Below are 14,559 nucleotides of genomic sequence, written 5' to 3' on the forward strand. Positions count from 1 at the left end.
CACTATACTGTCGTCATTCATTAGATTATATACAGACTTAATTTCGTCCTTATTAATATTACTGTGATATTGCTTTAATTTAGTTCATACCTCTTTTGTGATCACGTATATATAAAAAATATATATATGAATCACGTAAAAGATGACTTAATTCTGTTATAAAAAGGTTATTTGGGTGACAAGTTTTGGGATGACTTCTCCAACCAATTGGGGCGACTTCTCCAACCACTCTGGGGCGACTTCTCCAGATATGTGGGGGTGAGTTCTCCGCATGCCGACGTAACTTAGAGAAGTGCAAGCGATGGATAAATGCTCTCGCTTTCTGTCTCTGTCTCAGTGTTGTTTCATATGGCAAATATTGATCACCAATATCGTCTGGTATATATTTTAATGTTATCACGCCTGCCATTTTCACAGAATGTTTGTCGGAGGTTAAGAGGTTGTCAAGTCGTGTTCGGTAGGCGGATCGATCTACCTTCTGGCATAAGGTCAATTGCAGCAGGGAAGTGGCCTTATAATGAGGTGGCCTTTCTAGAGGGGGATGACTAATGCGAATAGTAAATACATATGAAGAAAGTCACAAGTACATTTAATTCTAAAACATTTAATATTTTCATTAATAAATCACATGCGTGTTGTGCAATAAATGTAAAACAAACTGTGTAATCATTTTCAAAAGAATGATTTGAATAACCATTGATATAGTTTAAAAATTGTCTTTATAATTATGTTACAGATCACATCATCTGTCACTTTGTTGGTAACAGTTTAAAAAACAAAACAGAGTCTCATCACAATTAAAAATATCCTTGCTGTCATATCCCCTACATATATCGTTTAGTCCTTTGTTTCAATCTTCGACAACTTCATTATTAACATCAGCTGATTCTCCACTAAGGACAGAACACTTAGTATTGTGTTGCACTTGAAATCTGTGCAACCATCCGTTACTTGTGGTAAAGTTGTCATATCCCAATTCAACTGACAAAATTGTTACTTTTTCTTGTCATTCAATTCAGGATACAAACATCTCCTGGCTCAAGCAATCTTCCTTTCACAGGTAGGGTTCTACCACTTCCAGTAAATGTTTGATCTTACTCCGTTAGCTTGTTTTCCAACATGACAGCCATTGGATTAAGTCACAGGTGTGCTATGTGCTCAGTTGCAAGTAACAGGGTGTTATTTTGATGTTGCTACACAATTAACATTTGTTCAGTTGCAACTTTAAAGAGATTTCATTCACTGCATGTTCAGGTTTTCACATTTAATACAGTTTCTTTTTGATTTGGTACCCAGGTAAGCGATCATGGGATTGACAAGTACAATGTATAGCTTTAGTATAACTTTGACAGCCTTACTGTTTTAAATAGTTTATCCAAGGGAGTTTCTAATGTGTTGTTTAATATTTTCTTAGAAACAATCATCTGCAAAAGGAAAACAGTCAGAGACAATACCTATGACCTCTGAAACAGGAGAGTTCACCCTGCCCACCACATCAGCACCTTCTGCCACTGTGTCCAGTGAACAACCCAGGGCCTGGACCTTTCTTGGAGCTGTGTGGAAGTTTTTTACATCTCGTATAACAAAAGGAATAGTAGAGACGACCTCTGTCTCAGGTATGACTGGTACGTAAAGGGGATGCATGAAATCTATGAATAATTATTTGCAGTATTAGATGCACTTTTCTTCTGACACTTATGGGTCTTTCATTAGGTCAGACTTGTCATTCATTTTAAACTTATAAAAGGGATCTTTAAACAGCTATTTGCTAGAATTATGTTATAGAGACCATTAAAATGTGTTCAGTGCAAGCACTTGAAACAGTTGCAGTTTCATCATTAATTTTATTAGTAATTTCTACAATAATTATGTTATGTTGACCACTAAAATCTGGCTGTTGAAGGCAGGCACTGAATACAGGTGTAATTTTCTACAATAATTATGTTATGTGGGCTATTAAGAAGTGACTGTTGAAGGCAGGCACTGAATACAGGTGTAAATTCTACAATAATTATATTATGTGGGCTATTAAGAAGTGACTGTTGAAATCATGCCCTTAATACAGGTATAATTTCTACAATAAATGTGTTATAGGGTCCATTAAAAAGTGGCTTTTGATGGCAGGCACTAAATACAGGTGTAATTTCTACAATAATTGTGGGGACCATTAAAAAGTGGTTGTTGAAGTCAGGTACTTACTACCGGTGTAATGTCTACATTAATTCTTTTTATAATTTCTACAAAATTATGTTTGTGTGGGTTTAGATTTTTAACATAGCTTTAACAGTTTGAGTCATTTTGCTGCAATGTCTGTATTGTGGAGTTTAGAGTGATGTCTGACACTGGGGCATCATGCTGCAGACATGTGACATCAAGTATCACCCAGTCTCATTATCCTGATACTAGGCCCACCAGTCCTAACACTTACCTCTTAATGCTGAGCACCAAGCAAGGTAGCTGCCTGTACCATTCTTTTTCTCTGTGTGACGAAGCTGGGGTTCAAATCCATGACCTCCCAAAGCCGAGGCAGACACTTGAACCACTTAGGTCACAGGAGTCATGCCAATAATTGTGTTATGTGGACTATTAAAAAGTAATCAAAGACAGACACTTAATATCGGTGTAATTCTACAATATTATTCTTGAGATTATAAAAAGTGACTGTTGAATGCAGGCACTTAATATTGGTGCAATTTTACATTAATGGAAAAAAAAATAATTTATACATTAATTATATTATGTGGAACATCAAAAAGTGACTGCTGAAGGCAGGCACTTAATAAGAGTGTAATTTCTACATTAATTATCTTTATAATTTCTATAATTTCTACAATAATATTGGTATTAGGGTCCGTATAAAGTTATTGTTAAAGGCAGGCACTTAATACAGTTGCTGTTTCTACATTAATTCTCCTTATACTTTTTACAATAATTATGTTGTGTGGACCACTATAATGTGGCTGTTGAATGCAGGCACTTAATACAGGTGTAATTTCTACAATATTTGCCGGGACCAATAAAAAGTGTGTTCAAGAAACTGCTAAAAAGCACTGTTCTGTATGGCATGTGAATCTTTATGATAGATTAAACTGTATTTGCAGTAGAAGAGAATTAGCACCAGTCTTAGGATTAGTTGCATTCTTCAATCAGGGAACTCAATAAGGTGAGAAGAAGTGAAACTTCACTTAAAAGTGCCAGACTTCAGCCGGTATTATTGAAAACATAAAGTTCTGGCTGATGCTTGGAACAATCAAAAGAGCAAATTATGCATGTACTTGTGTAGTGACAATTAATGTAGTTCATAACCTGTTACAGAGACTTGTACCATTCACACAAGTAACATGACTTTAGTTGCTATGACAATTGCTTTTCAGTTGTTACAATAGAACTAATTAACTGAATTAGAATATGGATTGGAAAGTTACTTGATGAATTAGGATGACTAGTAAAATGGTAATGACTGCAATTTGAATTTGACATTTAGAAAGGAAATTTGCAGATATAAAAAGGAAATTTGCTGGCCCAGATTTCCAATGAATACTTTCTTGGTGGTACCTGATTGGATAAACTATTACATCTCGAATACCTGCATTGCACTTGGAACATTCATCCTTGGTTCCCAAAATGTTGATTTCTGTGCACCCTTTTCCCACTCTGTTAATGAGATCTCACTGAAATAAAAACATGATATATGAATTAATGAAGCACCTAATGATCATTTACATTTATTGGATATATCTGCACTATAGTTGTCTACATTTGTCTTGTTTTTTTTATTATTTATTATCCAGCCTGTCATCAAGACACACACACACTATCAACACTACCAACTATGGGAAAAAATCATTTTACAAAATAAACAATGCCTCCCTCGTGTTGAATCTTCTGCCCCATTTTTCCAAACTGGTCTCTGTCCAGACTTGCCAACCCTTATGATCTTGCAATAAGTCTTAAAGAAATGACCATTCAAATACAATAGCAGCACAAGTTACAGAAATCCCATTTTGGTAAAATCTGGATACTGGCTTGTCCTTGTTTGATTCAGGTCCAAGTTTCTTCTTCAGATATGTTATCCAATCATAATACCTTCAGAGAACTACTACTACCTCGCAAATCCAGCCCTCCCAGATAGTACTTTTAGCTAAAGGGAGCTAAAAGTTGTCTGCTGGCCTATGTGGCGGTCAAGCAGAGTGACCTCCCCTTCGTATAAAACTTGGGGGCAGAGCCTAACAACGTATCAGTTACTTCTTCTTCTCGTTCCAAGAGGCACACACTAGTCAAGACAGACCTTGCAAAATCCAGTATCTACTTGGAAGATACACCACTACAAGTTAGAGGAGTTTCCTACTTCTAAGGAACGTATACTCCATCATGTGGGAGGCCGTGGGGTCGATCCCCGGCCGAGTCTTACCAAAGACTTATGAAAATGGTACTAACAGCTGCCTCGTTTGGTGCTCAGTATTAAGAGGTTAGTGTTAGGACTGGTTGGCCTGGTGTCAGGATAATGTGACTGGGTGGGACATCATGCTAAGTGTCTGCGGGATGATGCCCCAGTGCTAGACATCACTATAAACTGCCACACTGCAGTCATCATAGTGATATGACTGAAAAATTGTTAAAGCTATGTTAAAAATCCAAATTGCATAGTGGATCTATTTTTCCAAACTTTTCACTTTCTATTACAACAATGTTTTGCCATTACAAGTTTCTAATACCTTGCCATTGTCACACATTTAGGTACTTGGACATGGAGCCTTCTCAGGGTCTAACTTTAGTCATTTTACAGAACAATGAGGGAGCTAACAAACAGCCATGATCCCTCTGATTCAACAGACATACAGACAGGTTAAATGGGTCAAATATACTCTAATCCATCCCAACTGTTGATCCTAATGATATCATCCTCTCTCTGATGGTGTATTTCTGTTGCGACCGGCCTAGTCCATATACTAGGGGTCACGAAGGGCCAGGCTCGTTCAGTAACAACCCAGCTTCCAGGATGTCGAACCTGACTTTTGCAAACATGAACAGGGAACAGTCTAACTCATATCACCTTGAAACACCCATTTGTCATGATACCATGTGTAGTTCCTTATGCCTTAACAGATGTCGTTTCGCATGGGAAGATTTAGCCTTCTGAGCCTCCATTGAGGGCGTTTTTTGTCCCCATTTCCTTGTCCTCCTCCTCCCACTTCATCAGCAAAATGCACCAGAACTCAAGCATCTGTTGATCATATGATCGCATGGAAGATTCTGACTTAAGTTACTTTCGCAGTCTGGGAGAGTTACAGATGTTCTGTCCCACCTTCATCATCAGTTCATTGGTGGTTTTACTTTTGATCCCCTTACCAGTCTTTTATTCCACTGCAGCAGTTGACAGTGATTTGCTTCTTTGGGGGTGACCCAGTCACACTCCATACATATGGATTTGATGCCCTTGGTTGACACTTGGCAGTTAAGGAACAATATCATTGCTGTGACTTCACTGTTGGACTTTCGTTCTTCCAACTGATGGAAATAGCTTATGATCTCCTAAACCGAACACTGAAGGGCATGCATGGGAGTCTGTCTCAAGAATGGACCAAGTACTGAACATAGCCGCTCTACACTTGTTGGCCAATGTTGGAACTGCAGCTGCCAGTCCAGTTAGTGGAACGTAACTCAGTGTCCTGTGCCTGCACTTACCTGAAGGTCCACGATATGGCTAAGATAAAGAGCGCAGCCTTTATTTTTTAACATTTTAACGTGCTGATGGATGAACTCCACAAACAAGCCCTCTAAGAGACACACATTTCCCTCCCTCCTCACATCCACAGCGTCGATACAGGGATAGCACGGGAAATTAACAAAAGGATCCAAGGGTGTCTCATAGGAAACGAACCTCTGAAAGCTGTCCTGTTGAAGGTCCGTCCATAGAAAGTCAGTTTTATTGCATACCAAGCTGACATAGCACAGAGAGGATTTGATTGTTTGTTCCACAACTTTTCTTGGTCCCAACGGCAAACAACTATTGCTCGATCCATTCATCGATGCCCCTTGGTTCCCTGACTCCCACATCTGACTGTATGCTTGTGAGCACTAGACACCCCCAGTTCCAATAATGCTGGATCAACCAGTGTAGCACATCGTATCCCAAGACAAGGAACACTGTAACCTCCTTTCTTATATGATGTATGTACCATTTTAGAGTGACATGAAATAATAATATATTATGCACTACTTATTCTATGAAAATGCAATTAGCTTGAATGCATGAACTTAATTTTGTGATTTGCTCTTTACTATAATATTTATCTTGAAAACTTACATTATTGCAATACTGGTTCTGTCATGTGTTCACGTAACTCATGAAAACATATGGTTATCTTGAAATGGGCAATAGCTTGGAATTTTCCATGCCATATTTCACTCTCTCATTGAACTTTAGCATACACTCATTATATACTAGCATCTATTATAATAAATACCTATGTTTTATCTAATTATTTTTCTTTCCAAAACTAGCAAATCATAATTATAAAATATGTGTGTTTACATAAATCTAGCAACTTTGGACAAGTTCAAAATAAATTGAACCTTCATCATTGTAGGGATGACCAGAGCCTTGAAAATATGTTATACATTGCAGATTGGCTAACTATTACAAATCTGGCATGTTTTCATTGCTAGGTACTTTGTTTCAAAATGATATAACAATTTCAATTTCTTATTTGATGTATATCAGTCCCTGGCTCTTTTCCAAAATTATGGAGCTTGTTGTCACCCTATTCTGGTCAATTTACTCATTGACAGATTTTCTTGATGATCTTCTCCAATTACATATGGTTAATTATATTCCTTTTAAGGGAAGAAATGATTGTCTTTTACACTCACCTGAGCTTGTGAATTGGGCAATATCTGACCGCCACTCATTCTAGTGTTGTGTCTACCGGTGTATGAAGTTTATTACCAGTCTCAATATGGTATGATACCCTCATGTCCATATTTCACGGATCATTAAATTCATAGAATGCATTTCCAAAAACGCATCAATTTCAGACAATATATTTTTAATTGGGGAAACTCAGTAGTGCATTAGTGGATTTAATCCTGCTGGGCTGTCTTTATTTGTATCCATTATACATGACATTTCTGGCTCAGTCACACCTTTTATCCATTCTACTCAACCAAATGATCAATATCATCATGATACGATTTTTCTTGTGTCATTAGTGAAACTATGATTTGCTGTTGATAGGAATTGTTTTGAAAAAACCTGACCAGGAATGACTGACTCCAATATTTATGTGATGGGAATCAATTTGTTTCATGACTTCAATACATTGAGTAACATGGATATTTGGAGAACTGCCACTTGACATTAACCTCCTTAAAATGAAGAATTTATCATAAATACCTTTCAGTTGTGGAGGACAGACTGGAGGAAGCCAGTCCTGGTTATACCAGACTATTCTGTAGTGATAACCTGCCTAATCAAATAAGCCAGCACCATAGTACCTGCTGGTATTGGCAGCTTTATTGGTGTTACCAACTTCATATCAATGCACAAATCAGCTATGCTCCCAGCAAACTCATTGTCATCTCTGACATTTTCTTTAGAAAGTACCAAGCAATTCATTCAGAAAGTTTCATTGATCATCCTTTTGGGGACAAGGTGGAATCACAAATTGCCTACTATGGATGTACTACCAGTCAGCTTTAGGAATGGGGTTATGTGCTTTTACATACTCATCCTCACCCCAATCACATGCCTTAGTAGCATAGTTGCTACAGAAAATATGGAGACAGATTTATGGGATAATTCAGATATCCCCTTTCAGACCTGGGTCAGTGATTTACTTTTAGTCATCCTGCCCAGGAAGATTACAGGAAACCAAATCTTCTTGAAAAAGTACTAATATGACGATGTTCCATTCTTACCCAGACCAACTTCTCCTTCATGACTTCCTCTTGTCAGGAAAGTCTTGCATGAGAAAGACTTTAGACCTTCCATTGTGATGGGAATTATGTGAGCAAGAATGTCATCCACTTGGATGGCTTAGGAGGAAAGTGATGTTTTCAGACACTGGTACTGATTCAGTAACATTGTCCTTTTGATTGCCTTGATCCATCAGCTGGCTAAGCTGGTTATCTGGCCCTATGAAGAAAATAACTGGGCAAAAGTTATCATGAAATAATACCACTCCATGAAGTCTTTGATGGTGGATGTGATATTAGTCATAATAATACAGATCTGTCACACCTACCAGCAAATTCTGATTTTCAATAGACTACACACCTTCTCCATATCTCCAATAGATTATACATCTTCACCATATCTCTTAACATGGTTCAATTCAGAGACATTCACGATATTCACAAAGTCAATGCGGCGGCATTTATCACAAAACGTTTTTCCTGACAGCTTTAACTTGAGCATGCAGGGTGAATGAGTTAAATGCCCTTTCAGTCAAACCGAACTATCTTTCAGTACAGTTTGCATGGTTCAGTAATCCGTATGACACAGCCAGGCTCTATAACCATGAACCGATTCCTGTCAGTGTGTATTCAAAAAGTTGTCATACATTTCTCCTTGTTGAGAGATCAGTTGAAAACAGGAGCCATGCATGGTCATGTCCGTGCCCTCACGCACTACTTGAAGCACACAGAGGGAAAATGTGGTAACTGCAAACACCTCTTTATTTCCCCATGAAGGCGGAAAGGCATGACGTGACCTCTCAAACATGATCTTCATGGCTTAAGTGGGTTAAACGCTTGGTGTACTCTAATATCTGAATAGATCATTGTTGCCTCATAAGGATTTCCACTCATACAATTAGAGTAATCTCTTGAATGTAATGTTTCGATCTAAGATGGCATAGAAGCTGTTGGCTGGCATGCAGATTCAACCATCTTGAGTTTTCTCAGAAAACTAGCTCTGCAGAGATAAGAACCATTTAAACCAACATGGCTTCTCAGATTCACTGGATTGACCAATGAATTTTGATGGTCAGAAATATCTGCAGTTATCTTCTTAACCTGATAGAACAGTCAGATAATGTGACCATATGCTTTGATTCTTTAAGTAGGAGAGTATGTTATTCTGCACATATTGAATCCAGTATTTCTTCCAATGAATGGTCTGAAGTATTGATAGGATGCTCAACATTCTCTTCTCCTATTACCTATTCTTCTAATGCGAATGTGATTGGGGATGTCTATAGAGATTAAGGTAACTGTCTCTCAGACAGTTTTTTCTCTGAGATTACTTACCTAATCATATTACTTTAAGACCCTCCCATAGATTCTGGTATGCTAGCATCCTTGATATGGTTTTACTCAGCTTGAAACTAGTGACACCTAGTGGAACCATCGGAATGTCCATATGATAATAGACAGAAAGAAAATAACAAGTTTTTGTCTTTTAGTAGGTTTGGAATTTTGGAGGTAGCGTGCTTATATTCCTAATACTAATGTAATCATGGTAAGTATTGTCAGAGAAACATACTTTACTAGAAAATTTGCAACATTACTCAATCAAATATATATGGCCAGAAACATCTTACCTGTGTTTCATACTGATATGTATCTCAGTACATAATCTAGAATACATTACATCTTCAATACACAATACCAACATGAGTGTCTTGTCAGTCCAGACATAAAAAAGTGTGTGTCTGTTCAGCTGACTGTCCTCCGGTTCCTCATTGCTGACCGTATAAAATCTACATTGAATACATTATATTGTTTAAAAGGAAAAACCTGACCTGCCTACCCTAATTTGTAAAACCAGTGCAACGGGAAATGAATATATTTGATTTGTTTGGTCTCATCTTGAGTCATTTAATATGTGTCTGTATATTGATTGTAATTCCAGTATGCAGATTATAGACATCCCCATGACTTTTCTTCTTGTTGTATGCCATCTTCATCCTTGACAAGATAAAACAAATGCAAGAGAACAACAGTGATTTCAATCAGACTACTTTGAAGTAGTTGTGATTTAATTCAGCATTTTCAGCCATTTAAGGGTCTCCATTTGATTGGATCTCAGTCACCGTGCCCTTTTCTTTGCAAAGAATAAATGCATTAAAAACATTTTATTACCAATTTCATGTCTTCATTTAAATTTGGAAGACAATCCAATGCCATATTTAAAACAGAGAAACTAGTTGTTTCTTTGTGCAAGTAAAATATTATCCGCAACAGGTCTGAGTGCAGGAATGGAAATGACTAACAACTGAGTCACTCATACTGTATTTCCTGCAGATGCAAAACAGCTGCTACAGCCAACAAGCATTTATTTCTGTCAGTGAGAAATGAAGTCTCTTAGCAACTCACATTCCGATCCAACATATGGATACAATTATACAAGTTGACCAACTGATGCAGTTAGAAATCTTCCCACTGGCTGATACTGTGATAATTTTGTTTATCCTATTGGCATGTTCAGTCACTGAGCAAGTATATCAACATAAAAGAGAATATTCTGAACTTGTTCCAGTGTTGGATACAATTATATTACTAATCATTTAATAGATATATGTGTAGTGCCTCTTTTGCTTTGCTTCTAATTGGATCCAATTTGGATTCATACACTTCTGGTTTGTCATGTAATGAACGAGGCACATTCAGTTCTAATTGGTGGTTATTATTTTTCCAGCACTTGAATAAACAATAACCACTAATTGGAATTGAATTAAGTATATTTCACTCCGTGACTTACTTGATAGTTAGGCATTGAAATTGAACTGAAATATTTGACTCTCAGTCTTGCACTCCTATGGGTTGAACTGAATGATCAGTAATGCACTTAAATCATTCATGGGGAACAAGATTGGATTGTCTTATATGTTATCACTGACTGACCCAGCTGATGGAATAAAAACAGATATCATTAAATTGGCGAGGTGGGATATGGGGAAGCTAGTTTTAAATCATTAATATTTAGTCAAATTATAAAAATTGTAGATTGGGAATGTGTGTCATACTTTTTGTCTGACATAAATGAGTGTCTCTGCCTGTTTAGGCGCTTGATCAGTATAATGAATAAAATAGCTAATAATTCTTCACGTCACCAGAAGATAACAGCTATTTGTATAAACTTGTATAGGGAATGTTTAGTTTTGTGTGGATTATTCACCTCTTCATTCAATATTTGTATAAATGTGGCAAAAGTATTAATACTGTGATATACTGAGGAATTAATGGATCAGCAGAATTATTAAAATCATTCATATCTGTTAGTGTATTGTAGGAATATTCAGAGATCAGAAGTTTGCATCAATTACAGCATTTTGATCCTAAAGGAGGAATTTTGTTATATACCTCCAGTGGATACTAAGGATTATTTTTCTTTCATTCATGAATAAATATTAAGTTTGAAGTTAAAATGGCAAATCATCTATTACAATTTCCTCACCTTAAAATAGAGCATATGATGTTTCATTTATTGATAAGTATATTGAATATTAAGTGTAAACTGCATAAACTTTAAATTATTCTTAAACCTATATCAGCATCCAACGAAAAGCAGTTGAGACAGCTAAGTTAAAAGTAATTGAAGTAGCAATGGCAACAGGCATCCAAAGAAAACTAGTCAATATGCAAAATCCAAATTGTATACTGCATATGTCTTATGCAATAATATAAATATGAAAGGTCATACAGTAATGTCCACTTTTATCCAGAAGTTTAATTTTGACAGACAAAAGTAATTATATGTCCTTGATTCTACTTTGATAAGAAATTGATTTACTCCTTATTAGCTCTGTTAGTCATAGAATAGATTGTATGTTGTCTGTCACGTGTTGTCTATCTGTCAGTAAAAGTAGCTTTAACAATTTTAATCATATCTCTACAATAAGTGCAGTGTGGCAGTTTATAGTGATGTCTAGCAATGGGGCCTCATGTCACAAACAAGTATCCCACCCTGTCACATTATCCTGACACCATGCCAAGCAGCCCTAACACTAACCTTCTAATGCTGAGCACCAAGCGAGGCAACTGCTAGTGCCATTTGTATCAGTCTTTGGTATGACTTGGCCGTGGGTCACACATACAGTCTCCTGCATCTGAGGTGGATGCTTTAACCACTTCGGCCACCAGAGTGGTCCTGCTGAACCACTTCGAGTATTTCCATGAAACTTCACTTATGCATTCATTGAAGAGTCTAGCTGTTTAGAACGGTGCTGCATGGACATCCATTATGGCCACCACAACAGGCATCTTTAAATGCTGCTTCTCTTTCATAGACATATGAATATTGGATTTTAAATAAATAACTCCCTGTGATGTTTAGTTGATCCTAAATTGAAATGTTGAGTATCTATCTACTACTGACAACCATCTTGAAAGTATATTTATCACTATTCTTCCTGAACTAAGCGCTCATGGTTCAGTTGGCTTATTGGATTGGAATGATGTCATACCAGCATAGAACAATTGAATTGACACATCTTGTATTTTGCTGTATTTCTGTCCTAAAGGTGTTCTCATGCAGCTATGTGTGGTTTGTATATGACTGCTGTCAGGGGTTCTCATTCAGCTCTGTGTTTTGTACATGGCTGTTGACAGATGTTTTAATTCAGCTGTTTTGTATATTGCTGTTGTCAGATGTTTTCATTCAGCTCTGTGTGGTTTGTACATGACTATTGTCAGGTGTTCTAATGCAGTTCTATGTGGCTTGTACATGGCTGCCAATACCTTGCCTGATCAGCAGGACTATAGAATTAGAGAAAAAATTTCTTAGGCTCTATATTTCGCGAAAAAATAGATTTTGGCTTTATATATTTATCTACCGTTACTGATGGTTGTCATAGGAAAGTAAAATATGTGGAAAAGAAGATGAGAATGACTAGTTGGTCTAAATTCGGTCAGTAATGAAAACTCTACATAGCATGGTGACACTTGAGGTCCTGTATGTATTGACCACATTTGAACACCAATATCCAGTGTGAATATTCAGAAACTTAGTAAATTAGTAGGACAAGTTGGTACAATTATTATAAGGGTAATTATTTCTTTTTATTAAGATAGTGGTTGGTTCTGAAATCTACAGAGTGGAGAGTAGAATTTTATCAATTAAATGACGTGTAAATGGTAATAATACCTTTGATTTGCAAACATTGCTGATACATACTCGTCTAATATGTAAGAAGATACAATCCTTTGTATAATGATTTAATTACTATGGATGGAAATGATGGCATGCATGTACACAAATTAAGGTCAGTGTCGGAAATTTGTATACGTAAGTAATGTGGTCAGTTTATCCAGTTTAGTAGGCCCCAGATTCACGTTACTTGGTATGTTTATGCATCATCTATAATTTACCAAAACGAATACCACTTTAACAAAAGCTTGATACCAAGCTCTTAATGTAGACCACAGTCAGATTCTTGTATTCCTGAAAGGCAACATGTAATACATTTAGTATTCTCAATTTTCCTAGACAGTATATGCATTATGATAAAGTCTGTGATCACATTCAGATCCGATGAGTCGTTAAACTTAGACTACATTAAAAATAATCCCTTTTACAGGTTCCCTTGCAATCCCAGTTAAAGACCATCTCAGGAAACAGAGGCAGTTAACAGCTGCTGTATGAACATAAAACCCAGTTGGAGAAATGCTCTTGGGTTCAGATGTGGTAGAGTTAAAAAACCTAAAGATTGCATGCTAAACAATTCTTTTTGCAGGTGGCCATACCCTCCCTGCTGAAGAGCAACACAAGAAACAGAAGTCACAGAAGCAGCTGGGTACGAGGGAGAGAGTAGAAGCAGATGTAACTGCTCAGTCAGCTGGTAAACCTGAAGGAGAGAGAATTGCGGTTGTTGATGCAGGAAAGGTACGATTGAGATCACAAAAAGATATTGTTGAGGCTTCAAGATATCAGGAAAATATATCTCAGTTTGCTTCCATGCATTATTAACTTGGACAGACTGCAACAGTTTCTAAACACTTGATTCCTCATTAGAAAGTGAGCTTGATAAAGTCTTGTCACAAAAAATTATTATAAACTTGGGTGTCCAATTTCAAGTTCAAAATGTTGAACAATCTATGAAGAAAACTAAAACAATCCACTTTATGCATTTGGTTGCTTGGCAGAATTGTTTGGATTCCTTATATATGCAAGATACCAATCTATTTGTCAATAATACGGTAGTTGGGAACCGTGTAACTCGACCGTGTTATAGGCCAATCCGTTTTATAAGCAACCAGATCAGTTAGCCGAAGACAATGATGCATGTACCCCAAACAATAGCGGGGTGGGTGGGTTAGGTAATAAATGCGGGCGGTAAAATATGTGCTTCATCGGCACAGTTACCATCTGAAATCGATGCATATTAAATGAGAAATACACCTGTAGTGAAAACAGAGAAGGCATATATAATAGTTTACTTTATTTAGAAAACCACGAATTGATGCATATACATGTACATGAATAATGTTTATATATACATGTCTGATGTATAGCATGAACAGAGTATCAGTACCATGTACTCACCCGTGAATCTCATCATATACAATTAATCCACAGTACAAGTGATTCCATCAAAAATATGCACACACACGTAT

General features: G+C 36.8%; 1 protein-coding gene across 1 annotated transcript in view; it reads left to right on the forward strand.

Moving 5' to 3' along the window:
• LOC149784727 (uncharacterized) overlaps positions 1 to 14,559 on the forward strand; it is a 120,282-nt gene that overhangs the window by 36,744 nt on the left and 68,979 nt on the right. The window contains exons 6-8 of the mRNA XM_089933039.1: positions 1,415 to 1,616; positions 7,404 to 7,682; positions 13,680 to 13,828. Coding sequence (XP_089789165.1) covers positions 1,415 to 1,616; positions 7,404 to 7,682; positions 13,680 to 13,828 — 630 coding nt within the window. The remainder of the gene's footprint in view (positions 1 to 1,414; positions 1,617 to 7,403; positions 7,683 to 13,679; positions 13,829 to 14,559) is intronic.

The sequence above is a fragment of the Sinohyriopsis cumingii genome, chromosome 14 (genome assembly GCF_028554795.1).
Source record: "Sinohyriopsis cumingii isolate HCF-2022 chromosome 14, ASM2855479v2, whole genome shotgun sequence".
Taxonomy (NCBI): Eukaryota; Metazoa; Mollusca; class Bivalvia; order Unionida; family Unionidae; genus Sinohyriopsis; species Sinohyriopsis cumingii.